This window comes from Gallinula chloropus (genome assembly GCF_964237585.1).
Source record: "Gallinula chloropus genome assembly, chromosome: 27".
NCBI lineage: Eukaryota > Metazoa > Chordata > Aves > Gruiformes > Rallidae > Gallinula > Gallinula chloropus.
In genome coordinates, this window is record NC_140112.1 from 789,334 (window position 1) to 816,787 (window position 27,454).

The following is a 27,454-nucleotide window of genomic DNA, read 5'->3' on the forward strand; positions in this document are numbered from 1 at the left end:
CCTGCTCTAGGGAGAACCCAGGCTCTCAGGGCAGATGAAGGCTGTGTCAGCTGAGTGCCTGGGACCCACGCTGGATGTCTCCACCAAGAATATCACCAAGTCCTTGGCATCCCTCATGGAGATCAAAGAAGATGGGATCAGCTTCTCCATCCGAGACCCCTACTACAAGGAGAAGGTGTCACGCACCATCAGCCTGCCCACACGAGGAAGCACCTTGTGAGCATGGGGATGCTGGGGTTTGGGGCATGGGGAGACTTGGGGAGGGTGGGAAGCTGTGTCCTGACTGCAGAGCTTCAGAGCAGTGAGGGTGAGACCAGTTCTGCACCTATCTGGGCTTGTCTGCAGCAAGGCAGTGGTGGATTTCTCCAGCAGGCCTTGGAGAGACTCCAGGAGTATGTTGGTGTTCTCTGCAGATGGTGAGATAGGTACTCCAGGAGGAGGAAGAGAGGACTTGGGGAGGTGTGGCAGGATCTCTGGCTTTCTGTCCTGGGTTATCAGCCTTCTTGGAGGCTTCTTGTTAGCTAAAAGCCTCCTGCACTCACATTACTTGAGGTGTGGGATAACTTGAGGTGTCCTCTGACCTTGTGACTCTGGGCCCAGGGCAGCTTAACTTCTCTTTTGCTCTGTTGGGGAAGGAGGTGGCTGTTGGGTCTGAAGGGATCCCAGGAGGGAAAGCAGGCACCCACTGTGCTCCCTCTCACTTGCTTTAGTCCCAGGCAGTCGCGTGGCTCTGACACTTCACCCCTGACAAGGAGGAAGTCCTATGACCGTGGGCAACCTGCCAGGTGAGTGTGGAAGCTGGAGAAATGGCAACCTGGGCAGGAAGAGGGCTGGGGTCATCCAGACAAGCAGGGGAGAGATGCTGGCTGCTGGGCCAGGTCTTGCTGGGTCCTGGTGTGCCAGGCAGCTGCCAGGTGAGCAGTTCCCAAGTCATGTGTCCCTCTGATCCTTCCTGGCCCAGGCCTCCAGATGTTGGCTTCACGCCCCCCTCATCCCCACCCACCCGTCCGCGCAACGACCGCAATGTCTTCTCTCGTCTTACGAGCAACCAGAGCCAAGGGTCTGCCTTGGATAAGTAAGTCCTGCTGGGGTGGGAGAGTCTGAGGGAGAGGGACCAGTATCATAACCACACATTGCATGTGCTGAGCCCCAGGGTGGGCTGTAGGAGCACCAGACCTGGGTTGGCTCCATCCAGCCTCCTGCCACGTTTTCGCTCCCTGCTCCTCTCCGTGAGGGAGCAGCCCCTGCCCTGTCCCCCCTGTTGTGTGTCCTCTCTGAGCTGGCTGCTTGCAGGAGCACGCAGTCCTGGCCTCTAGCTAAGCCCTTGCTTGGAGATATGATGGTACCAGACTTGGCTACGTAGCAGGATGGGCTGAGGTGGGCTGGGGGCTTGCAGGAAGCTCAAGGACTGACACCAACCCACAAATGCTGCTCCAGCATTCCAGCTTTCCCCTGCAGCAGGTCAGGGAGCTGCCCTCATCTTGGAGCACTGCTAGCAGCATTGTTGGAGACCTGCTGTCTGATCCTCACGTGCCCTCCTGCTCCTCTCCCCTGGTTCTCCATGTGTGCTTCTCTTTCTCCCCATCTCCCCTCCTCCTCCTCCTTCTCCTCCTTTCCATCCTACACTGGCTTGGATGCAATAACAATCCTCCACCTCTGACTCCTCTGCTGCCTCTACTAGGACGGGTTTTTTCTCCCATAATCCTGCTAATTTTCTGCCCCTAGGTCTGATGACAGCGATTCCTCTGTCTCGGAGGTGCTGAGGTATAGACAACTTTCTATTTATTACCCCTTCCTCCTCTCCTCTGCCTTATCTCTGTCTCAGGAGTTTGCTCTCCCTTGTCCCTGCATGCTCTGCCTGCTCCTTGCTGCTCTCCCCTCTCCCCACCTCCCAGTCTGTGTGTGCTGTCCCCTCCTGGCATGCCACCTCCAGTTTCTGACACTGTCCCCTTGATTGTGAGTTTGAACTGTTCCTGCTTTGAGCAGCCCTTGGGAAGGTGGTTCCAGGCTCCCCTATGGGCACTGGCTGGTTTGGGGTGCCAGCATGTTCCCCTCCATCTCTGATGGGTTCTTGTCACCATGATGCCACCATCCTGTCCCCCAGCTCTCCCACAGGACAATGTGATGCTGGGGAAGGGGGTGAGTGACTCTGGGGGCACTCCCACTGTGTCCTTCTTCAAGCATCTTCCAGGCAAATACCTCCAGGTGCTCCCCACCCTTGGCTGTGCTTCCCTGGTGCTGAGTTGTGGGTGGGTAGGTCTCTTCCCCAGAGAAACCAAGTCAAACTATGGTGCTGAGCTTGGTCTTGGGGTTAAAGTAGTCCTGGGCTTGTCCCACTTGCACCCTTCTGCCTGCAGAGGTTTCCCAACATGAGGAGCACCTCTCACCTGTCCTTTGGGAACATCACTCTTCCAGCACCCAGCTGTCCCCTCCCACTGCCCACGCTCTGAGTTCCCACGATCACTGGGGAGGTCACACCAGTTGTGTCCCTGCTATGTCACCTCTGGCAACAGGCAGCAAAGTCCCTCAGTAACACCTCACCCCAGGGAGCTGGGATTCCCAGTATAATCTCCAGACTGGGAGAAGCAGCCTGGGTCAGGGAGGGCTGTTTCCTTTGACTTTGTAAGTGCAGCAGCTGACTGAGACAGACAGACACGTGCAGGTGATTGCCAAGACCATGTGAGCCTCTGTATGTCCTCATGACTAATGCAGACTTCACCTGGCCTTAGGCTTGCCCTTCCCTAGCCCTGTGCCTCAGTTTCCCTGCCTCTGAAAGGAGACCAGCACAGCCCAGGGCCCCATGGCTGCCAGGAGGCCGTGCTTTGGGACACAAGCTGAGAAGATCTGTTGGTGGTCATGGAAATTAGGGTCTGGAAGGGTGAAGCTGTTGGTCCTCAGCATTGCTAAAGTGGAGGGGATTGGTGTAGGCCATGTCCAGAGGGACAGGCAGCAGGTATCCCTTGGAGAAAGGTTCCACAGGGACAGATCCTCTCCTGCCCAGAGCCAGTAGAGTCTCCAGTCATTGCAGCAGGGACACTGGGTGCAAATGCCAGTGCTGTCCTTTGTCAAGGAGTAGAGCCCTGGCCCCAAATGTTGCCAGCCACAATTTAACAGCCTCCAAGGAACTGGGGTGCTGGATATCACAGAATCCCAGAATGATAGGGGTTGGCAGGGACCTCTGGTGATCTAGTCCCTCTAGTCCTCTGGCTCATCTAGTCCAACCCCCTGCTAGAGCAGGATCTCCTTGAGCACAGGACAGCATCTAGGTGGGTTTTGAATGTCTCCAGAGATGTCCCACAATCTCCCTGGACAGCCTGTTCCAGGGCTCTGCCACCCTCACAGGAAAGAAGTTCCTTCTCATGTTCAGCTGGAACTTCCTATATTCAGGATTGTGCCCATGGCCTCTGGTCCTGTCCCTGGGCACCACTGAACACAGACTGACCCATCCTCCTGACCCCCACTCCTCAAATATTTATCAGCATTGATAAGATCCCTCCTCAGGCTTCTCTTCTCCAGGCTAAACAGTCCCAAGCCCCTCAGCAGTACCCTGAACCACCCATCCCAGCAGAACTTCAGGCTGGAGAAGGTGCAGTTTGTTGCAAACTGACCTGAGGAACCATGAGCTGAGTGTTGTGGCTCTTTGGGTCTGTAGTGGCCAGGTGCTAGAGGCTCAGCAGGAGACAAGGGGCCACTGTGCAGCCCCCCTTTTCCCAGTCTGTGCTGCTGGGATGGCAATACAGGCTCTACCTGCCTTCACATTCAACCATGCTAAACATCCAGCAATAGCTCCCAAACCAAAGGAGCCAGGACTGAAAGGCATAGCTCTCCTTGGAGCCCACAAGCAGCCCCTCTGACCCTGGAGCTCAGGGCTTTCCTTGTCTAGGGAACCCTCCTAATGTTCCTAATAGTTCTCCCTGGGCTTTAATAGGCTCTACCTGCCTTCACACTCACCCATGCTACACGTGGCATGAGGCTGCTTCAGGGGAGATCCCTGAGATCTCCATGAAGAGCTCAGCTCAGGCACGCTGGGTTCAGAGCGATGGGCTCACCATGCTGCCAGGCGGTGGAACAGGCACAGGTCTTGCTCTCCTGTGCCCCTGGGACTAAGTAACCCAGAGGTTTTTTTCCCACACACCCCCCAACATGCTTCTTCCTTTCTCTCCCACTCAAGGGGCATCATCAACCCGGTGGGTGGCACCAAGAACGCCCGCACGGCCCCGCTCCAGTGCGTCTCCGTGGCAGAAGGACACACCAAGCCCGTGCTCTGCCTGGATGCCACTGATGAGCTGCTCTTCACTGGGTCCAAAGGTGAGAGAGGAACAAGGAGGACATGGGGATTGCTTGAGGGGTTTTCTTGGGGAGTGGTGTCAGGTGGAGAACAGCTGGAGGGGAGGGTAACTCTGGCCTGGCCAGACCAGGACACCTGCAGAGGGTGTGGGATGCTTCATTCTTGGCTCCTCCTGGGCCTCTTTCCTGTCCTCAGTGTTGACCCCTGAGCTGCCCTGGTGCTGGAGATGTCTGTCTCCTTTCTCCTGGTCCCTGTGCATGGGGGGAGGTGGTGGTCAGAAGTGTTGACCTTCAGCCACCATGCCTCCAGAGGGATTTCCTCCCCAGCCTGACACTCCTGAGCATCTTGTTCCTCCTCCTCCTCCTGCAGACCGAAGCTGCAAAATGTGGAACCTGGTGACTGGCCAAGAAATTGCTTCCCTCAAGGGTCACCCAAACAACGTGGTGTCCATCAAGTACTGCAGCCACACAGGGCTGGTGTTCACCGTGTCCACGTCGTACATCAAAGTCTGGGACATCCGGGACTCCGCTCGCTGCATCCGCACCCTCACGTATGTGGCTGGGGGGAGCAGCTGGGGGGCAGCCTGACCACTGTGGTTGTCTCTGCCTTTTGTAGAAGCCAGTCCCAGGACCTACTGGACCAAGTACTGGCTTCTTTTAGTTCACCTTAGGGAACAGGGAGGTTGGGAGAGAGTTTGGAGTGAAGGGACCCATGAGGGCTCCTGGAGTGAAGTCTCAGGTTAAAGAGCTGTGAAGAGATGTGCAGCTGCTTCTGGGGTTTGCCCAAAGAACCAGCAGCAAGGGAGGAGGCACCAGCCCCTAACAGCATCATGGGTCAGTCAGTCACAACCAGCAGCAGTGAAGGAGGCACAGCCCCTAACAGCATCATGGGTCAGTCAATCACAGAACCAGCAGCAGGGGAGGAGGTACCAGCCCCTAACAGCACCATGGGTTAGTCAATCACAGAACCAGCAGCAGTGGAGGAGGCACCAGTCCCTAACAGCACCATGGGTCAGTCAATCACAGGCTGTCCTGTGGGAAACTCAGATCTTTATTTGGAGTTTGGGGACCAGTGAGGAGCATGGGACAGGCTGTAGCTGTTGTCTGACACTCTGGAGCAGGGCTCCAATGTTAGGAGAGCATGGTAGGCCAGCTCACTCCAGCATAGAGCTCCCTTCTCCATCCAACCTCACCTCATCTACCTTGGTCTGAAAGTGCTTCTTCCCTAGTGCTGAGGACAACTCTCTCTGACTCCCTGTGCTGACTGCCAGCACTAGCCAGATCTTCCTGCAGGGAGCAAAGAGGAATGGGAGAAGAACAGCCCTCTAATGAAAACCAGGGCAGGATGCTCCATGTCAGACACATCCCCAACATCTTCGGCTCACTCTTCAAGCAGGGATCTTCACGGATCTTCACGATCCCATGGTAGCCAGAGAGACAGTGATACCTCCTGTAGGACCCATGTGTGCCAGGCTGGAGCTAGCAGCCCTGTGTGGCTCTTCAGTGGGGCCTCTGTGGTGATGATGTTTTGCTCCTCCTCCCCCTTGACTTCTCTCTCCCTCAGGTCTTCTGGACAGGTGATCTCTGGGGACGCGTGTGCTGGGACTTCCACCCGCACTGTCACCAGCGTGCAGGGCGAGCACCAGATCAACCAGATTGCTCTCAACCCCACTGGCACCATGCTCTATGCTGCCACTGGGAACTCTGTCCGCATCTGGGAGCTGAGCAGGTGAGGAGGGTGGTGCTGGGGTGGGCAGGGCAGCTTGTGGGTGCTGGGTGGACACTGTGTGCTCAGGGAGGGGCCTGAAATCACTCCCTTCAGGGAAAGTGAAAGCCTTTTTAGTGATGGAAGCTGCCTGGAATGAGGACTTTTTGACTCCTTCCTATGGGACTTAAGGGGTGATGAGTGACTTGGGGTGGGGGGGTTGTCTGTGAGCTGGGCAGAAGCCCCAAGGCTGCCTTCCTCCCCTGGCATCACTGGGAAGAGGGGTGCCTCTGCTCACAGTCCCCCAAAGGGAACAGCCCCTCCTGGTGGGGGGCTGTGGGGATATCTGTCTGGGAGAGCCCCTTGGAGGAGCTTCAGCACCCAGGAAGGGCTTGTTTGACCCATGTTCTTGAACTCAGGTTGCAGCCCATCGGGAAGCTGAGTGGCCACATCGGGCCTGTGATGTGTCTCACAGTAAACCAGACAGCCAGCAACCACGACCTGGTGGTCACAGGCTCCAAAGATCACTATGTCAAGGTACTCTGCTCCTTGGGTCACCCATAGAAAAGCCCAGATGTTGGCAGCCCCCTGAGGTCTTGCCTCCTGAAGTCTGTGTCCAGCTTGCTGCTTTCACCTCTGCACGTGAGGTTTGCATGTGTCTCCTCACCTGGAATCTGGCCTTTTGCATGGTCCACAATACCTTTGGAGGTGGATTTGCATCTCTCTCTCATCCCTTGGGTTCTGTGGCTGGTGTTTTCATGTTGTGGCTGGCAGAGCTCACCCTGTTCTGCTTGATTCTCCTCCCTGATGCAGATGCTCTGCACTTGCTCCCTCACAGCTCCAGCACAGCAGGGGCTTGCCCTGAATTGGAGTTGGCACCAGGGAAGGGAAGAGGGATGGTGAGGTGATGAAGGAGGCAGGACTACACTGTTCTATCAGCTGCAAGCTGTTAGTTTGTCTCATGGAAGCATGTGAAAGCCCACCATGAGTAAAATGCAGCAGAGTGAGGGTTGTCTTTGGTGGTGCATCTCCCCTGATGGTAGCAGGACCCCAGAAAGACCTCAGCCCCCAAAAAAGCCTCCACTAGCCCACACCCCTCTACTTTCCCAGCATCACTTGGGGTGCCCTGAGCCAAGTTCTCCAAGAGAGAGAGAGTCTGTTTCTAGTCCCATCTGGGGTTTCTCACCCTCTGTGTGTCCCCCAGGTGTTTGAGATAGCTGAAGGCACAGTGGGGAACATCTGCCCTACTCACAACTTTGAGCCTCCTCACTACGACGGCATCGAGTGCTTGGCCATCCAGGGAGATGTTCTCTTCAGTGGCTCCAGGGACAATGGCATAAAGAAGTGGGATCTGGAGCAGCAGGAACTTACCCAGGTCTGGATGGTTCTTGGGGTAACATGGGACAGAATTGCTGCTGGGAGGCTGGGGGGACTTTTGTTCAGGGACTTGGTGCTGGTGTCCTACACTGAGGTGACCAGTGAGGACACTCCTGTTTGTTCCTGGGAATCTGGCAGTGCACTGGGGGGGGTGGGGGCTCACTGTAGCCCCCTAAGATTGTGCTGTAGGGCACTCAGGATTGACAGGGCACCCTGGCACACAGGGCTGCAGCCATGCCTCTCTGATGACAGCACTTTTGTCCTCTGCCCAGGGGGCAAACCCAGCCCTGATTATGAATCCACCTCCTTGGTCCCCTATCTGCAGCACTAACCCCACGATCCAGCTCAGCCCAAGGGTGCTGGTGGTGCTGCAGATGAGGCTGGTGATGATCTCTGCCCTCTGCTTATACCTACAGCAAATTCCCAATGCCCACAAGGACTGGGTCTGTGCCCTGGCCTTCATCCCTGGGCGCCCCATGGTGCTGAGTGCCTGCAGAGGAGGCGTGATCAAGGTCTGGAATGTGGACACCTTCACCCCAGTTGGGGAGATAAAAGGGCATGACAGCCCCATCAATGCCATCTGCACCAACTCAAAGCACATCTTCACTGCCTCCAGGTGAGTCCTGGCCTTTCTGCTCCCCAGAACCCCCGGGAGGGGGGAGACCCCTGGGTTGAACTGGCATCACTGGGCCTGGGTGGGTTTGTATTGGGTGGACAAGGGAGCAGGGAGGGAGGGAAGCAGGGAGTCTTGCAGCTTTCTAGTCTCTCCACTCCACCTTAGCCTGCCCCATGACAGAGCCTGCCCACTGCAGTGCCAAGAGCTGTTCCCTCAGCCAATCCCACGCTCTGGTGATGTCCTGGGTTATCCCCCATGTAGGGACCCCACTTCCCTGGGGCTGGGCATCCTCTGCTGCTCTTGGGGGAGCACTTTGGCAGCAAGACTGATATCTTCTTTTCCACCATGTCCCTTTTCTCCCTTCCTTTTTCTCTGCCTCTCTCTCTGTCTCTCCTCCTCCCCTCCTCCCATCTGTGCCACAGTGACTGCCGGGTAAAGTTATGGAATTACGTGCCTGGGCTCACCCCTTGCCTTCCACGACGCGTCCTTGCCATAAAGGGCCGTGCTACTAGTCTGCCTTGACCCTCCTGCTCTTTCTCTCTTGCTCATGCACTCTCCTTCTGTCTTTCCCTTCCTCTTTCTCTCCATCTCCTTCTCCCTCTGTCTCCCCATCTCCTCCTCCCTCTGTCTCTCTCCCCCATCTCCTCCTCCCACTGTCTCTCTCCCCATCTCCTCCTCCCTCTGTCTCTCTCCCCATCTCCTCCTCCCTCTGTCTCTCTCCCCATCTCCTCCTCCCTCTGTCTCTCTCCCCATCTCCTCCCTCTGCCTTTCTCTCTGTTGCTTTTGCTCCTCTCCCTCTCTCTTGTTTCTCTCTTTCTCTCTGGTCTGAGCTGCTTCTTCACGGTATGAATCTCTTTTGCGTTATTCCCCACCTTGATAAGCCTTTGCTAAGCAGTGACGTGTCCCCCTGGCCCAGCCACACCCCCACATTGGGTTTGGTTTGTTTGGTTTGGGGTGGTTTTTTTGTTTCTCCCCCTTCCCAAGTGCCCACATCTACTCTGGAAGCTCTGTGGAAGCCATGGCTTGCCTGGATGGTGGGAAGGGAGTCAGCAGCCACCCCCAAAGCAGCCCACACCCTGGAGAGCCCAAGCAGAGCAGCTCCCTGCAGTGTCACTGCTTTGACCTCTTTCAAGGGGTGCAGGAGTCCTGTTGTTGGGGTCAAGACCTGGAGGTCACCATTTCCCTTTGTCCCCAATTCCTGCAAGTGAGATGAGCTGGAGGATGATCCCCAGTGGGTCTGCCTGCTCCCCAGAACGGACTGGGCAACCTCTTCCCATGAGAAAAGAGCCTGAAAGCCTTGTGGGCTGCATGCTGGCATGGGCTGGGGGTGGGGATGGTTGCTCCTTGCAGTGCCTCTCTGCAGCATGTCTGCAGGGCTTCCCTGGGTCACACTGTCCCTCTCACCTTTGTTTCTCAGTGACTTGACAGTGAAGCTTTGGAGCGGGAGGAGGTTACCCATGGGGTCGAACTAGGAGCTGCAGAAAGCCTGGAAGACATGACAGGAGGGTGAAGACTGGGGCACCTCTCCCTTGCTATCAAGACCCTGTCACCTCCAGGAACTCAGCCCAGGGACAGGGATTTCTTTGTGACTGACCCAATGGGGTGGACGTTGTCTCAACTGGTACTTTAAGCACTGCCAGCTCCTGTGAGGAGGCAGCTCTGTGGGGCACCATCAGCTCCACCTTCTCTCCTCCTGAGCTTTCTTGATGGTTTTCCAGTGACTAGGAAGTGTTTTTATCTCTCTTCTCCCCCATCCTGCTGCGATGCCTGCTGGGAATGCTGGTGGTCAGAGCTCCTTGGCTCCTTCTCAAGAGACAACCAATTCCCTCCTGCCAACGTGGCTCCCACCCTGATGCACTCCCTCTGTCACTGCTGGCTCCAGGGCTGGTTCCTGCAGGAGTCTTTCTCCATTCCATGGCCCTGAGGACAATTGGTGTCTGCTGGCCCAGCATAGAGAGGCTCCTCCTTTGGAGATGTTGCTTGTGAGACAACCTCTCTGCTCTGGGGGTCTGCAGAAGGATTTTCAGGTAGTCCCATCGTTCCCCATCCTCCATCTACCTGTCCCCAGCAACTGGAGGTGTGCACCTCTGAGCTCCTTTGCCAAGGCACAGCAAGCTTGGGAAGATCTCTTGTCAGGCAACCTCCAGACAAACCCTCTGCAGTTCCCTTTGATGTTCTCCAAATCCCAGCTAGAAACTCAGCTGACCCATGGCTCTTGGGCTCTTCCCATGGGCCCACCCTGCTCTGTAGTGGGAAGGGGCTCCTTAGCCCTTCTCTCAACACCTTGGTCCCTCAGCAGGGCTCTTCTGGTGGGTTCCAGCAGCCTGGTAACCCCCCTGAGATGGAGAAACAAAGCAAGAATGGAGGTTACAGGGCTAAGAAGCCCCCATTCCTGTGGCTCATCTTATTTTACCATCACTGGGAGCTTGAAGCTGTAATTCAAACCCCCCCCAACAGGCACATCCTTCTGCCAGAGAGGGGGTGAGCTCAGATTTGGCCCCTACCCCATGGATCAGGTAGCTGGAGGAAGCCCCAGCAAGTCACTGAGCAACTGGATTGGGTCAGGATGGCCACGGCTGTGCCAGGAGCAGGGTGAGGAAGGGGCTGCACACACAGGGCTTGCACAAGCCCCCTGATTCACCCCATGCTTGAAAGACAATCCTGAAGTGGATGATCTTGCACAATCTAACCTCCATGAAGGAATATATCCCTGAGGACAGCTTCTCCAGCTCCCTCCTCCCTCTCTGCTGTGCAGGGGGCTGGTCTCACACTGGAGCTTTCCTTCCTCCTTCCCATGGCTCACTGGACCATCCTCTGCTCCATCCTGCCCTGGGTGAGGCTGGGTTTGTTGTGGGGTGGCTGAGGAGGCCCCAGGAGTGGTGCTCTTGTTTCAGATGTTCCCTCATCCCCTCTGTCACAGAAGAAGTAGTGTTTGAACTCAAATTTAAGGAGTTTTCCACATGACACCCCCCACCAGCACTGAACTGGGATCTGAGAGGCCAGGAGCTCCAGTATCTACCCTGGAAAGCACAGATTGTTTCCCTTCTGCTGTGTCCAACCGTGATGCTTTGTGGACCAGCTCCAGGTCCTTTCCCACCAGCCCTGGTTAACATCATTCCAGGTGGAACTTGAGAATTCCTCTGCATCCTGAAGGCAGGAGCATCTCTGGTGGTTTGATGGGGACTTTTTGCCTTTTGGGGGGGAAGGGGTGTGTGGGGGGAAATACCCATCCCACTGGCTTGCTCAGGGTGTGACCCTGAGCAGGACAATCACTGGTCCCTCATGGTTGTGGCTGAGCCCTGCACAGCCTGGGAGTGGTGGCTCTGGCTCCTGGAGAAGCAGTGTCAGTGCTGGCAGCTCTGGGCTGTGCACCTGGGCTGGGGGGCAGACAAAAATGCCCTGGGGTACCATGGCTGACAAAGCAAAGCCCAGATGTGGGGGGGGCTGAAGGGGGTGTTCCCCTTGAAGCCTGTCTTGGAGAGGGTTTCCCTGCTCATCCCTCAGCCAGTTTAACCTGTGCTTGGCTGGAGGGTGGGGTAGGGGGGTAGGTTTGGGTGTGTGAAGCCAGGTCTACCAGATTTGGGGGTGTGTGGCTGCCTGAAGCCAGGTGCACCAGTGTCTGCACCAGTATCTACCAGTGCCTGACCTGACAGGTCTCAGTGCTCTCTCATGGAGCCAGGACACCCCTGCTTTTGGGGAGCTGGGGGTCAGACCTCCCTTGCCTTTCACCACTGTCCTGTGTGTAGGCTGCCAAGTGCCTGCTTCATTTCCCAGGGCTGAGTGGCCAACCCTGGAGGATGCTGAGCTACACCCAGCAGCACATTGAGGGGGCTTGAGGGCTTTTGCAGGTGGAGGGAGCTGGGTGCTGCAGCACACAGTGGGGGGGGCAGGGATGTCCCTGAAACGAGGGGTGACTGTGATCCCATAGCTTTGGTGTGTCTGTGTGTGTGTGTGTGTGTGCATAGTATCTGTGTAGGTTGGTACTTCCCATGTGGTGGGAGAGCATCTCTTGGGTGTTGATGTGGTTGAGCTACCTCAGGGTGCAAGCTGGGTGCTGTTCTCACTTGGCTTTGCTTTGGGGGTGGGGTGGGGAGTTCATGACTTGAGGTTTTTTTTTCTCTTCTCTTAGCTATTGTTATGTTATTGACCTATGAATTTGTCCTGGGGACACATGGTCTCCCTCACACCTCACTGCATGTCTGAGCCACCCCTCGTGTTCCCCTCCCTGCCTCCTCCTGGGCAGGGCTACAGGACCAGCATCCTGCTCTCCTCTTGTGCTGCCAGCTCTCTCACCTTTGCAGTGGGATCCCCCAGGCTGAGTTGTAACACTGAGATTTTGCTCCTACTGTGGATTGTCCAAGCTTGTGGGATGCTTGGACTAAAGCTTGGCATCGTTGCCATTAGTTATTGGGTTGATCTGCAGCCTGGAAGTGGTTCCTCTTGTCCCTTGGAAGGATGGAAAGGGACCTCTGAAAGGCTCAGCTCAGCCTGTATTCCAGCCTCTGCCCTCACAGCTGTTTGCTGTGGATGCAGTGAAGCCTTTCTGGTCTGGGAAATGTCACCCAAAGCACGTTGCTCAAATGGGCTGGTCCTAGTCCCCATTTTCCAGAGCCTGCTGTGCTTTGGTGGCAGCCTGGAGCAGCAGGGAGCTGGTGCTGTACAAGCCAGGGTGGGATCTGGCAGAGAAGCTAATTCCTCTCTAGGATGCTTGATTTTTTTTCACCCCCCCAAAACACAGTTGAATCTAGATCCTGCCCCAGACACTGGCCATAAACCAGGGTAATCCCAGAGACCCCAGATTACCTGTAGGGAGCTGGGGAGCTGAGCCAGAGCTGTACCCTGCTCCCCTGCACAATGGGGTGTGGGAAGGGGCTCTGAGCCACACTGTTAGTTTGGGGAGGGGGGGACAGGTTCCCCCAAACACTAAAGCACAAGACCCCAGCATGCAGGTGGTCTCACAAGGGTGGCCCCTTGGACTCTGGTCCTTCAGAGCTCAGCCTGGGGCCAGCTCAGCTTGGACAACCAAGGTGGAGGTGGGGCTGGCAGGGGCAGTGAGGGCTGTTTGCCAGCTGGAGGGAGCAAGTGAGCTGGTTCCTCCTTGTGCACCGTGCTGGGGTTCAGGACTTGCACTGATGGACAGTTTAAGTCCTTTCTTGTGGTCTCTGAGCCCTTCTGCCAGCCCCCCTCCATCCCAGGGACAGTTTGGAGCTGCCTTCACACCATGCACCTCACTCTGCTTTGCCCTTGGGTGCCTTGGTTTGTGCCAAGGGTGTGATGATACCTGCTTGGTCCTTCCCTTTCTCTCTGGGGGATGCTCCTGACCCCAGGCCCTGACTCTTGCTCTGTGGTTCTCCTCCCTCCAGCACACAGGAGCCAGCTCCAGCCTCTGCCAAGGGCGTTGTGCTGAGCTGAGCTTTGCACACAAGGGGTGGAGGTGACTCAGAAGCACAAAAGCACTGGGCCCCCAAACCACTGTGAGCCCACCCAGGGAGCCTGGGACCTGCCCCCTCCCTGTCACCCACAGCTCTTATGGCACAAAAGGATGGGCAAGCACTACATGTCCCAGTCTGGCCAGCTCTGAGGGGCTGGAGCACCAGGGTCCTGTACCTCCCCAGCACCTCTGAGCACAGCTGCTTTGGGGTGGTTTTGGATGCTGCCTCCTGGCTCAGTGCTGCCTGTTCCCCAGGATGCTCTCCCAGTGCCCCTCTCCCAGTGCTTCCCCTGCCCTGTGCCAGTGGGTTCAGGTACAATCCCTGCAGAGCAGAGCTCCTGCTTGCTTTTCAGCCAGCTCCCTGGAGCTGCACCCCCTTCCCAAGCCCCTTTCACTATCCTGGGAAAGGAAGGGGACCCCCAACCCCTCTACACGGTGCTCCAGCCCTAACTGGGAGGAAGCCCAGCACAACCCTGAACCCCCAGGCCCTCTCCTTGCCTCCCAGGCTTTGTCCCCAGAGAAACACAGGCCTGCACCTTTCCTCCTGCCCTAGGGGGGCTTGTCACCCCCCAATCCTAACAGCTCTGCCTCTGGCATCTACCAGCTGTTCCACATCCCCTCTGCCCTGGGACCATCCGGTCCAGCCCTGCAGCAGGTACCTGGGCAGCTGCAGCATCACGTCACCTGCTCTGTCACCCCTTCCCCGCTGCACGAGTGTCACAAACAGCAGGTGCCTTTTCTAGCTCAGAGCTGTTTTCTAGAGGCCAACTCTTGTGAAGGCTTTTCCTTCTCTGCTGGGTCACGTAGCCCAGCCCAGCTGGGTTTGTCAGAGGACAAGGTGTGTACATATATTTTATACCTCGCTGTGTTCCTGTAAATAGTATAAGTTATTTTGGTCTCTTGATGTACATGGTTGTTTTTTTTTTCCAATGGATGGTGTTTGTTCCTTGTCTTTTTGTCTTCACAAATAAAATGTACTGAAATGAAGTGGTGGATGGAGGAGAGGTGGCTTGGAAGAGGGAAGGAGCAAAGCTGGGAACAGCCTGTTCATCCTGGTACACCTGAAAAAGGTGCTGGGGGAAAGGTGGGGTGAAGTGGTGCTGCTACAGCACTTCTGCCTCTTCCTTGGGTGGTGCAAGAAGATCACAGAATCCCAGGGGTTGGAAGGGACCTGGAGAGCTCCTGGGGTCCAACCCCCCTGCCAAAGCAGCTCCCCAGCTCATATTGCACAGGGCGGCGTCCAGACGGGGCTGGAATCTCTCCAGAGATGGAGACTCCACACCCCCTGGGCAGCCTGTCCCAGGGCTCCCTCACCCTCACTGGGGAAAAGTTCTGCCCCATGTTGGTGTGGAACTCCCTGTGCTCCAACTTGCAGCCATTGCCCCTTGTCCTGTCCCCACAGACACTGAAAAGGGGCTGCCCATTCCCCCTCCATCCCATACTGAAGATATTGATAAACATTAATAAGGTGCCCCCTTAGTCTTCTTCTCTCCAGGCTGAACAGCCCCAGCTCCCTCAGCCTTTCCTCCCAGGGGAGATGCTCCAGGCCCTTCAGCATCTCTGTCCCTCCTCTGGACTCTCTCCAGGAGATCCCTGTCTGTTTGATCCCAGGGAGCCCAGAACTGGACACAACACTGCAGGTGGGGCCTGAGCAGGGCAGAGCAGAGGGGGAGGATCCCCTCCTGTGACCTGCTGCCCACACTCCTCCTGATGCCCCCAGGATCCCATTGTCTCTCTCAGCCCCAGGGCACACTGCTGGCTCATGGCCACCCTGTCACCCACCAGGACTGGGCAGCACTGGGGGAAATGTAGGTGATTGAGGTGGAGGGAAGCACAGACCCTGCAGCCCCTCACCACCTCCTTCAGGGGTCCCCAGGTCCCGGAGCTGCGACTGGGAAGAGAGAGAGAGGGGCAGAGCCTCGGGTGCCCCCCGCCCGGCCGCCCGGCCCCCCGGGGGCTGGGGTGATGCGGGACGCGGGGTGCCCAGGGCCACCCGTGCGCCCCCCGCATCCCGCGCTGGGGAGCGGCGGCCCCGGGGGCAGCCGGCAGGTGGCGGCCCCGCACCGCGCTGCCCGCGCCTGTCAGCGCTGCCGGGGCTGGGGCCGCAGGGTTCCCCCCCTTCCCCAGGCTGCCAGCTGGGGTGCGGGGCTGGGGGATGCAGGGGAAAGGGAGGAGGTGACCCCCCCGGTACCGGCATGTGGAGCCCGCCGAGTGCCCGGAGGTGGCGGGTGCTGCCACCAGCCTGTGCCCGTCCCCAGGACATCGGGCAGCCAACCTGTCCCAGCCCCAGGTGCTGCAGAGGGGGAGAGGGGACAGCGAGCTGTACCTCTACCTCTGGAGGGCAGGACCTCAGCCCCAGCAACCTCCACTTTCACTCTCCCAGTCAGCCGGCACTAGCTAAACTGGTCGGGCAGAGCAGCTGGGCAGTGGGAAGCCATGGGCTGTGCCTGCACCCACCAGCCCAGCTGCAGCTCCTGCAGCACAGACACCGCTCCCTGAGTGGGGAACCCCACAGCTCCTGCAAGATGAGAGCTGGGGAGCCCTGGCCCTGGGCTGGAAACACACCCTGAAGTGGTCATTCCAAGAGCCTGGCCCTGGTAGTGCCTCTGGCAGTGCCCACAGCTCCATCAGCTCCCAGCACCATGCCCTGTGTGACCCTCAGCCTGTGTCACACCGTGGAGCTGCCAGCTGTAAGGCAGCCAGTATGGGGGGTATGATGGGCCCAATTATCCCTGGCAGGGCAGGTGACATCTCCTGCCCGGTGTCCCAGTCACTCACTGCACCACAGACACCTCTTCTTGCTGGTCCTTCTGTCACCAACTCCCTTCCAACTCATGACCACCTGTTTCTCACTGCAGCCAGGTGCCAAGATGGGGCTGGCAGCACCCTGGGCCATGATCCCCACATGCCTGAAGGTGCCATGGAGCTCAGAGCAGCAGCAAAGGGGACAGCTGGGACACAGCCTTGGGAGCCACCAGCTCAGGTGATGAGATTGTGACAGCCCCCTGCCACCCATCTCCAAGTTCAAGGGGGAGTTGCCCTGAGCCCATGAGTGCTGCAGCTGCCTCTCAGCAGTAGAGGGTCCTGTGGGCACCATCCAGCAGTTTGCTGCTGCCCTGTGACTCTGGGAGAGGCTTATGCTGGCCCACACTCCTGGCACAGCATCTCAACACCTGCAGGGAGTGCCCAACACTGTGACCTTCTCCCCATGGCCCTTTATAGGGCCTGGGTCGTGGCACCCAGGTGGGTGGGTGGGCAGGAAGGCAGGTGGGCAGGAAGGTCATCTCCTCAGTAAAGCTAGAGGGTGCTTGCAGTGTGTTGGGGGGGGGATTGCTCAGGTCTGCTGGCCTCCTGGCTTCCAAACATGAGGGAAAAGAAGGGAGCAGGATGGACTGTAAGAGGACCCAGAGGGCTCCTGGCATGTCAGGCACATATAAGGGGCTGGGGGAGGGTGTTACCCACTGGGGACACCTCTCTAATTGGTGGCACAGTCATAGACTGATCACAGAGCTTCCCCAGGGTATGCTGTGGGTCTGCAAAGAAGGCAGCCCTGGGAAAGGGGCCACTCCACGTAGTCCATGCCACAGAGCCCCATCAGGCATCTGGTCAGATCCTCTGGGGTGGGGGAGAGCCCTCTGGGTGGGCTAGGACAGGAGGCTCCTAAATGTTACATGACCTCCCCATCTTCCCTTGGCCTGTGGCCCAGGGCATCACACAGAGCTGTCATGTCCCACTCCAGAGACACCTGCATTTCAGCTGTGGGTGGAAAAAGCTTCCCCAGGGGCAGGTTTCTAACCACAAGGAAGGGAAGTCCAGGTCCCTGGACACAGTGGAGCCCTGGGCTCAGCTCCCAGCTGAACTTGGGCTTGTGGCTCTGTGTCTGCACAGCACCAGTGCTTTCCCTGGGGGTCTTGGCAGCAATAGCAGGGGCTTCTCCTGGGCATGGGGATGACCTTGTGCACTGTGAGATGCTGAACTGAGGAAACAAAAGGGCCTAGAAGCACTCAGAACTCGTGACTGTGCTGCAGAGGAATGAAGCTGGGGCAAGTGATCAGCTAGTGTGACCTGGTGCCTCCTGGCTGGCATGCTGGCCTTGTCTATCCCAGGGCAAGAGCATGGCATGGCAGGCCAGGGTGACGTGAGAAGGGGATGGGGCACACAGCCACCCTGCCCTTGCTGGCCTAGGTAGAGCATCCGTGCTTGAGACAGTCTGTCACCACCTTGTTACATAAGAAGGTCGGCTGCCAGGCGCCAGTTTGAAGTGACAAGGACCTAGCAGTGGCTGTGTGATGCCAAGGGCTGCCTTGCACAGTGCACTGGGTCTGCACCAGGCACATCTGAGGCTGGCTCAGCAAACTACCAGTACCAGGCAAATGGGTGCCAAGGCTTGGCCTGACCTGGGGTCCCTCTGCCAGCACAGAGCTACAGGCAGCAGGAACATAGCCAGACATAGGCCCAAGTACCCCTGCACAAGAGCTGGAGGGTCAAGAGCCACCAGGGGACATCCCAAATGCATCTGACAACCCTGACAGCCCCTTGGTGTGTGTCCCCAGCAAGTGTATGCTTGTGAGACAGGAGGGAAGGGGCTGTCAAGAGCTCTGCAGCCTGTCCTAGGCCTCTTCCCCAGACAAAAATTGGCCCATTCTAACAGAGAACATCAATACTTGGGCACCTTGGAGGGGGTTGGACCCGATGCTCTCTTGAGGTCCCTTCCAACCCTTGTGATTCTGTGACCTGCCAGGACTCCGCTCCATCCCCATGCAGACCACCTGTCCCCACCTGTCCCCTGCACCCTGGCACCCGCCAAGCTTGGTCACCAAAGCCTCCCCCCTCTTTGGCAGAGGCCGTGCCTGTGCCAGACCAGGCAGTGACCGAGCCGAGTGTGGCTCAAGCACCCGTAAGCGCAGGCTCAGCGTGACGCTAGGCCGCCCGCCCGAGCAGGACTAGGCCTCACGGGCTAGTGGGCACCCAGGGCACCATTCCCAGCCCCTTTTAGCCACGGGCAGAGCCCCAGGGAAGGATGCACAGCCCCTTAAGCCTAGCTCCAGCCCTTTCGCTGGGTGTGTTTGCTTGGCAGCAGGAGCTGAGTGAACCTGCTGCTGTGAGCAAACAAACACGAGCCGGGCAAACAGCAGGGAAGAAAACACCCGCGGAGAAGCCGGTGTGGGTGAAACTCTGGGCACTGGCAGGGCAAGGGCTCTGACAATGATTAAACTGGCCAACCCAGATTTCCCGGCAAGGCATCGCTGGGCTGGGACCCGGTGGTTCATATTATGCAAATCACCTGGATCTGGGAGCATGAACGTTTCAGGCTGGAATTCCCCTCGGGCCGCCAGATCGAGTTACGCAGCCCTGGCTATAAAAGAGGAGAGGCGGGCAGGGCTTGCCCATCGGCACAGCCTCCTCGGGCCCATGAGCAGTGGCTAGCGGCCAGCGGCGGGGCAGGGTGTGCTCTGTCTCCCCTCGCTGCTCTCTGGATTTAGCTGCCCTTCCCAGGATTGCCATCAGCACAGAAGGTACCAAAGCGGGGTTGTGTTATTTTCCTGGCTGGGGCCTGTTGTGGTGGTCCCCCAGCCCTGTATGGCTGCTTTGCTCCCCTCCCTGGGCAGCTTTGCTCTCACTGGTGGGATGCGCTTGGTCTTCTCTCGCTGCAGCTGCCAGTCCTTAAAGGGGGGGACAGTGAGGCAGAGGTTTTGGAGGGTCATCCTCCCCTCTTTCACCCAGGGTTTGTCCAGCGAACAGCAAGATTTTCTCCAAGGGCCAGGCAGGGACTCAATCCCCTCCTGGGTGCACTTACTGGGATGTGCTTCTGGTGACTGGTTGGGAAGGACCAGAGCTGCTGGTACTGGCAGAGGGGCCGTCGCTGTGCTGGCCCCAGCGCTGCTGTGCAATGGGGTGAGAGGAGCACTTGACAGCTGAGTGCCCTGCAGCACCCATCCCCGTGGAGGGGCTGTGTGATGCTGCTCTCTGGGAGCCACCTGCCTGCTGCCTCTTTGTGCCGGCTGCTGTCAGGGCTAGTGAGGCTGGGCTGCTGGGGCAGGACTCCCCAGCAAGCTCGGTGAGGCCGTGTCCCCGGGTTTCTGCCAGCTCAACCTCCCCTGCTCCCAGCCCCGGGGTGGTGGTGAGTCAGGCCCCAGCCCCGGGTGGAGGGTGCTGGGCGGGTGTTTCTCCAGAAGTGACCTGAGAAGCGGCCTTTGGTGGAGGGAGGCAGAGCACAGCCTCACTCAGCCGGGTCTCATGGGTACTGGGAGTGCTGTGGGCTCAGGTCCCCCCACCTCCAAAGCGCCGGGGCTCACTGTTATCTCCTTGGCACAGAACTTGATGGCGGGATCTTGTGAGATCAGCAACATATTCTCTAACTACATCAGCGCCATGTATCAGCCAGACGAGGTGCAGCCAACCCTGGACATGCTGGGACACCTTGGGGATGACAACAGCCTGGGGCTGAGTCCCCCGAACAGCCAGCCCCTGGCACAGAGCACAGGTAGGACCACAGGGACAAGGGAGCCAGCATGCAAGGCAGCAGCAAGACCATGCAGTTGGCTTGGAAGAGCATTGCAAGGTCCTTGTCCCACTGGGGAAGGTCAACAGCTTGCGCTGTGCCTCAGTTTCCCAGGGGGGTGTTGGCTAAAAGGTTGCTGAAGGAGAGCCTGGGTGGGACAAGGTGTGGCTGCCTGGAGTGCATCAGATGCGTATGGGGGGTGAGGGGCTCATTACCTTTCTTCTCCAGCACATCCCAGGGGCCAGGGCTCGCCAGGACAGCAGTTTGGAAGCACAGTCCTGGTGCCAGGGGTCCCATTCCCCTGGTGGGCCCATCATGGGAAGACCCTGGGGGAGGCACAGGGAATACACCAGCAGAGCAGGGTGGATCCAAGCACAGACAGGACAAACGGCACTGAAACCAGTGGTGTGGGGGTGTCAGGTCCTTGCTGTCCCCCAGGACAAGGAGCAGGGCAGAGCAGGGCTAAATTAACTTGGGAGCAGATGCTAAATTAATCCCATAACTCCAAGCATGGAATCACCACAGGACCAGGTCCTGTGCTGAAGTGCAGATGGCAGCCCACAAGTGGCATGTGGCACTGGCGTGGCTGCCCTGTCCCTGAGCCCCGCTGTCCGTCCCTTGCAGACAAGCCAGAGTGGTTCAGTGAGCTCCCATACTTCTGGACCAAGGTGCAAGTGCTGGAGTGGATCAGCTACCATGTGGAGAAGAACAAATACGATGCCAGTTCCATCGACTTCTCTTGCTGCAACATGGACGGGCACGCGCTCTGCCACTGCACCAGGGACCAGATGCGCCTCATCTTTGGGCCCCTGGGGGATGAGCTCTACGACCGCCTGCATGAGATCAGTGAGTGTCCCACTGCCCCCTTCATCCCCAGTCCTGGAAGCTCAAAGCATCAGGCTGAGATTCCCCCACCAGCCCAGGACCCCACACGTCCTGGAGAGGGGACTGGACAAGGGGGAGGTGGGGGCACAGACCAGAGTCCGGGCAGGGGTGGTGCACACCACTCCCCTCCACACTGAATAAGCATCATTAACCCGAGTCCCCTCACCCCTGCAGCCTCTGATGAGCTGAACTGGATTATTGATTTGCTGGAGAAAGAGAATGCAACTTCCCAAGAGACTTTCCTGGACTCCAGCCACCTGGGTAAGAAGGAGCCCCATCCAACATCCAAGCCTTTTCCCCAAGGATCATATGCTGGTGCAGGCAGGGCTAATCCCTTCTTCCCTTCTCTGCCCCTTCCAGAGCTGGGAAATCCCTGTGCCAAGGACTCCCTGGAGGACATGAAGCCCACAAACCCCTTCCTATCCACGGAGTTCACCTGCTTGCCTGGTGCCATGTCCCCAGGCAGCTCTGATATTTCAGGTGAGGGTTTTGCCCTGTGAAAAGCTCCCTTTGCTTCTGCTGGTCTAGAACATCAGTGGGGAGCTGCCCCATCACTGAGGGCAGGTCCGGGTTTTACACCAGGCTGCCCCCAGGCACCGGGGGGAACTCAGGGAGAAGCATCTCCAGATGCCAGCAGCTGGTGGTCTGAGCCCTGTCCCTTTGCCTCCCAGGGCCTGTGATGTCCCACAGCCCCAACTCCCAGGACTCCGGTGGAAGTGACCTTGACCTCGACCCCACGGAAGCAAAGCTCTTCCCTGATGGTAAGTTGTTGGCTTCCCCACAGGACCTGGGAGAGGGAGACTTGTTCCAGGGCATTCCAAAAGCTGCAGAGCTGGCAGTGATTTAGGGACACCACCTAAACATCCATCCCCACACTGGGAAAGAAGGAGGGGACTGGTTATTGGTGGGTCTGTTGCTCTCCATCCAGAGCAGTGATGGAAGCAGTGGTCAGTATTGATCCCAGCTGGTGATGATACTGGGAACACTGGGGATGCAAGGAAGCAGCAAGGTTTTGGGAATGAACAGCATGGTGCCTGAAGGGTGGAGGGAAACAGGGTGACCTTGCTCTCAGGAAGATGCTTCCCTGGTACCTGAGAAGAAGTTGTAACCCCTGATCTCTTCCCTTAGCACAACCAGCTCTCCCCAGGGCTTCTGTTCCTGAGGAGGACACCTCTGTGCCAGGGGAGCAGGGAGCTGGAACCCAGCAGGCTCTACACAGCATAACGTGTCCCCTTGTCTGTGTGCACAGGTGGCTTTGAAGGGAGCAAGAAAGGGGACAACAAACACGGCAAGAGGAAACGGGGACGGCCCCGAAAGCTCAGCAAGGAGAGCAGAGACTGCCTGGAGAGCCGCAAGAGCAAGCACTGTACGTGGACCCTGCAGCCTGGGAGGGGGAGCTGCCTACCCCAGCTCTGCTCCCTGGGGAAGAGATGGGAGGAAGGGCCATGTCTGCCCATTGGCAGGGGGATTTAGGGAGAGCCAGAGCGCAGGGACCTGCAGGATCTTCCAGTCTCCACAGCTTTTTCTCCTCTTCCAGCCCCGAGAGGTACCCACCTGTGGGAGTTCATCAGGGACATCCTAATCCACCCCGAGCTGAACGAGGGGCTGATGAAGTGGGAGGACCGGCGGGAGGGCGTCTTCAAGTTCCTGCGCTCGGAGGCGGTGGCTCAGCTCTGGGGCCAGAAGAAGAAGAACAGCAGCATGACCTACGAGAAGCTGAGCCGAGCCATGAGGTGAGTGCCCTCCCCTCTCCCCAGGGACATCTACCCCAAAAGGGCTGGGCCAGACCCACCAGGGCTCAGCCTTGAGCCCCCCCCACAGCAGCTCCCCAGCACATGGGGCTGCATCCAGAGCCCTGATCCCTCCACCTCCATCTCCTCCAGATATTACTACAAACGAGAGATCCTGGAGAGAGTCGATGGGCGGCGGCTGGTGTACAAGTTTGGGAAGAACTCCAGTGGCTGGAAGGAGGAGGAGGTGCTCAACAGGAACAAGGAGCTGTAGGAGTCCTGGATGAGCCAGGGTCTGACAAGCCCCTCGGGGACAGCCCCAAGCTGAGCTCCTTGACAGGAAACTTTGCCTGCAGCTGTATCCCGAAGCTGCTGCCCTGTGCAGCGTGTGAAACTCCATCCCTCGCACGGGCACGCTCGTGTGTGCTGGTGACTGTCAGCACAGAGGTGTTTAAAGACAATATTTTGTCTCCAGTAGGTTGTTTAAACCGTTAATTTCCCTTGCTGGATTTGTACCTCTGCCTGGAGTCGCAGTGACTTTGGCTGTTCCAAAGCCTGGACAAACACAGAGAGGAAGAGACGTTGGAGGAGCAGCTGGCCCTATGGTGGGAGCCCAGCAGGTCTCCTGCTGTCACTCATCTCCTGCCTGGGCAGAGGGGTAGCACCACTATCCCCCCCTGTGATCGGACAGACCTGGTCCCAGCTATGGGGTTCCTCCCTCGTCGCTGCTCACGCCGTGCTGAAGGTGCCCACTGTCCTGTTTGCTGTGTGTGGGATGGGTGAGGCCACCCCTGTGCAGCAGCTTCTCAGTGCTGAGAGAAGATGTAGAGCTTCACCTGACCCTGGAAAACCCTCAGCAGCGAGAGAACTTGGGACATTGGGGCCACTTTACATCTCCAGCCTGGCTGCCTGTATCTAGAAACAGGCTTTTTTTTTTTTTTTCCTCAAAAGTAGCTTCTAACTTATGTAAGATCCAAACAAAACACAGAATGAATGTACAGATATATTTTTTCATGACTCAGATGTTCTCATGTGAGCGTGTGCATTGTGGGGAGGTGGTGATGCTCAGCTGGACTGAAGCAATGTCACGGGGCACAGGCAGGCTCTGTGTCAGCCACAGGAGGGGATGCCAGCCCAGCCAGGCACCCAGCAGGTGCACGTGGCTTCCTCCTTTTCAGATGGGAACATAAGAAGAATAAATTGTTGTTTGGTTGGGGTTTTCTTTTGTACCTCCTGTCATTTTGTTTGTTTTTCTTAAAGACTCATGTTAACTGGGATGTCCCACTGCATCCATCCCTCCATCCATCCATCCATCCATCCATCCATCCATCCATCCATCCATCCATCCATCCATCCATCCATCCTTCCCTCCCTCCTTCCCTCCTTCCCTCCCTCCCTCCAGCCTGCTGTGGCCTGGATGTGCCTCGTTATCCCAGCAGAGGGTCACAGGGACTTCTTTAGGGTGAGGTGGGCTGCTTGTCCCTAGGCTGGTGGGAGTGAGATCTGGAGGCCTTGTTTCAAAGCCAGCCATGCAGAGACACCTTGAACTTTCTCCCAGATCTGGGGGCTTCTGAGGACCCTCCTTTGCAGTAGGGCTTTCCTGGAGCACGAGCTCCATGCCAGAGTTTGCCAACTTCAGGCTGTGGGGGAAGAAAATTCCTGGGCAATCTGTTGGGAAGAGGGGGTTCTCTCAGTTTCCTCCATAATTATGTCCCTAGATGGGATGGGGACCACAGACTCCAGCCCCTCTCAGGACAGTGCTCTCTTCTGAGATGTGAAGGGATACCAAAAAGCACAGGCACTGCAATATGCTTAAGACTTGCTCATCAACCAATGTGGCCATAAGGGAACTTCTCATAGACCTGGGTGGTTCTCAAGGACCACATCTTTAGGAAGGGGAACCCCTGGATAAGCCCAAACTCATCATCAGCTCCTTGTTGCTCAATAGCAGCACCAGCCTTCCCCAGCTTTCCCAGCAGTGAGGAGGCAGGGAGAGTGCCCCAGGGCTGCTGGGAGGATCTGTCTGACCCACAGGGTATGTCTGTGGGGCAGCAGAAAGGAATTCATGGACCTGAAGGCCAAGCAGGCTCTCAGATACGTTTCTACCCTGAGCTTGGCAAACAGTGGTCCATGCATTGCTCCCAGCTGGCATGCAGTGCCTGCATTTCATGATGAGTCAGTCTGAATACTGCTGGGAGCCAGAGGGTCCTGTTGCCACTCTTACTGGTGTCCAGGACCCAGCTGGATGTGGTCATGCAGGGGATAGCACTGCTCAGCTCCTGTTCACCCAGGGGAAAGGCTCTAAGACTCCTCCTCCTGAGCTTGGAGCTTGACCAGGTCTGGGATGTCCAGGCATAAGCAATGCCACATCCTTCTGAATGGTTTCAGCCAGCTGGTGCCTGGAGTGACTATGGAGAAAAGCCAGCCCACCAGCAGGGAGGGGTGTGTGGGCTGTGTGCATGGGGTGAGAGGAGGTTTTGGGATGTCCCTAGGCAGTAGGGGTGCCTTGCAAAGTCTGAGGTGCCTTTTTGGCAGGAGGACCTAGCTGGTTTTCCCTGACTGCCCTTCATTACTGCCAGACACCTCTAAAATATGCAGTTAAATAAAAAAACAGTTAAAAATTACCCAAGACTCTGACCCAATGCAGAGAGAGAAGTCGTCCAAAGCAAGGGCTCACTTGGAGCATCTGTGCCCACTCCCCTTGGGCTGTCCTGGCTGCAGCAGCTGGGGCTGCTCTCATTCTGCCTGGTCTCACCTTGAGAGTGAAAGTGTTTGGTCAGATCAGCCCCATTTCCAGGCTGCCTGGGGAAGCCCAGGTCCCTCCTTCTCTGGGATGTGAATAACAAAGGAAGGGTCCAGGTGCTGGGGACCCTCCTGGACCCTCCATAGACCCTCCTGCAAGTCTCCTGTTTCACTTCCAAACTCCTTGTGGCCACTGCCCTGGGTTCCTTATGACTCTGCTGGTAGCCCCCAGGCCCTGGGCTCACTGAAGGACCTCCAAGAGATGTTGCAGAGGCATTAAGGGGCATGACCCAACTGCTCTGCCAGGGGCAGGAGGTGTCCATGGGCCAGTTCTCTTGTGGATGAGTTCAGGTGCTGTTCACATGAGGAGCTGCCTTGCTAGTCCATGCCTTGTCTCCCATGGCTGTGCCAAGCCCACCCTTGCAGCTCAGCCCACCACAGGAGGGGGTCTGCAGTCATGCACAGCTCTGGGGGTGACAAAATCATCTGGAAGGTCTCTTGTCTCTCACCTTCTAGTGTGCTGGACTGAAGGGCTGCTGTTCCACATGCTGAGAGGAGGCCTTCAGGGTTGCCCTGTGGTGCAAGAAGAGGTTCCAGTCCCTGGGTGTGAAGCAGGAGCCCGTCCCCTGGCCTGGGCTGCAGCCAGACCTCCATCACGTTCCTTGCGTAACCTTCCCCAGGGAACAGGTTTTCCCAGCTGGTGTCTGCTGGCACCAGCGAGTGGAGGGTGCTCCAAACCCATCCCTGACCCCCTGGATCAACCCCAGAGAGCAGGCCCGATGGGGTGGCCAGGAGGGCTAATGCCAGACACTCAGCATGCCCACACCAGGGGCATGTTTGGGAGGGGGCTAGGAAGGCGTTTGGGCACAAGCAGCGTGGAGGGGCCACGGTTGAGCAGGGCAAAGCCAGGCCTAGGCCTTGGTCTCACAAGGACTGTCTGTGCTCCTCCTGGCTGCTGTCCCTTCTCAGTTTGGGATTGTGGGTGAGGTGTTTATTCTCCGTCAATAGATAACCCTGGCAGGTTGGCAGGGAGAGGGGAGCACTTTGTCACGCAGCCGGGTGCCCTGCCAAGCGCACCTTGTTTGCTCAAGCAGTTTCATTTCTTTCCCGCTGTGGTTTGTTACCTAACTGGCCAGGGACAATGTTTAACCAGCTCCAGCAGCAGCAGGGAACCTGTCTGTCTTGCCTCCCGTGCCCCTGGTGTTCTCACCACCCCACCGCTGCCATCGCTAAGCAAAGGACGTGCCAGCCAGGAGGCCTGAGGCACAGGCAGAAGGTGTGGAGACCCCTCAGGTCTATGGGTTCCCTCCTTCAAGAGGAGGAGGAAGAAGTGGAGAAGAGGAGGCTGAGGGGAGACCTTCTCACCACCTACAACTACCTGAAGGGAGGTTGTAGAGAGGTGGGCGATGGTCTTTTCAGCCAGGGGACAGGAGATGGGACAAGGAGCAATGACATGAAGCTGGGCCAGGGCAGGGTTAGATTGGATATTAGAAGCAAATTTTTTACTGGAAGAGTTGTCAGGGCCTGGCACAGGCTGCCCAGGGAGGGGGTTGAGTCACCTTCCCTGGATGTGTTCAAAAAAAGGGTAGATGAGGTACTGAGGGATCTGGTTTAGCTTAGGATGGGAATGGTTGGACTCCATGATCTTCAAAGGTCTCTTCCAACCTTGTGATTCTTGTGTGGGCACGGGATGAGGGGCCAGATCCTGAAGCCTCCAATGGAGTCTGCATGGTGCAAAGAGCCGGGGAGGACTGGAGGAAAGCAAGCAAGACCAGACACAGACATACACACATGCACACCCCAACACACGTGCACACACTTGGGGTACCCCCTACAGTGACCCATGTTGATTCAACCCAGCAAAACCTCACAGTTTTGGAGAAAAAAAACCTCACAGCATGAGAAAGACACCATCTACCTCTCCTTGGAGGTGCCTGTATTTTACAGCTGTGACAAGCCATGGCAGAAATGGAGATAAACCAGGACTTTCCTCCAAAACAACCTCCCCTCACACACTGACACTAGGGTCTGCTGGGAGATGTTTCCCACCAGGTGGTCCCAGGTTTCTGGCACAGCTTGCATGGAACTATCTTGGTCACCCTTCGAATTTGAGCGTTACAGTGGGTTTTCTCTCCCCCAAGGCACCCTAAAGGGACACAAGGGCCATTGCTAATCCGTG

General features: G+C 57.4%; 2 protein-coding genes across 2 annotated transcripts in view; both read left to right on the forward strand.

The window, feature by feature from the left end:
* The window catches only part of KIF21B (kinesin family member 21B), a gene marked incomplete at both ends in the record, with an annotated part of 39,514 nt that extends 30,057 nt beyond the window's left edge, over nt 1-9,457 (forward strand). The window contains 11 exons of the mRNA XM_084275894.1: nt 11-216; nt 711-785; nt 962-1,075; nt 1,726-1,764; nt 4,172-4,308; nt 4,658-4,838; nt 5,852-6,016; nt 6,412-6,529; nt 7,197-7,367; nt 7,786-7,985; nt 9,403-9,457. Coding sequence (XP_084132020.1) covers nt 11-216; nt 711-785; nt 962-1,075; nt 1,726-1,764; nt 4,172-4,308; nt 4,658-4,838; nt 5,852-6,016; nt 6,412-6,529; nt 7,197-7,367; nt 7,786-7,985; nt 9,403-9,457 — 1,461 coding nt within the window. The remainder of the gene's footprint in view (nt 1-10; nt 217-710; nt 786-961; nt 1,076-1,725; nt 1,765-4,171; nt 4,309-4,657; nt 4,839-5,851; nt 6,017-6,411; nt 6,530-7,196; nt 7,368-7,785; nt 7,986-9,402) is intronic.
* Nucleotides 9,458-18,827: 9,370 nt separating this feature from the next.
* Nucleotides 18,828-23,744, forward strand: ELF3 (E74 like ETS transcription factor 3). Its single transcript, XM_084275859.1, has 9 exons — nt 18,828-18,932; nt 19,732-19,900; nt 20,543-20,764; nt 20,978-21,064; nt 21,164-21,283; nt 21,475-21,564; nt 22,053-22,169; nt 22,341-22,536; nt 22,687-23,744. The coding sequence occupies exons 2-9, from the start codon at nt 19,738-19,740 to the stop codon at nt 22,805-22,807; spliced, it is 1,116 nt and encodes a 371-aa protein (XP_084131985.1). The 5' UTR covers nt 18,828-18,932; nt 19,732-19,737; the 3' UTR covers nt 22,808-23,744.
* The last annotated feature ends 3,710 nt before the right edge of the window (nt 23,745-27,454 follow it).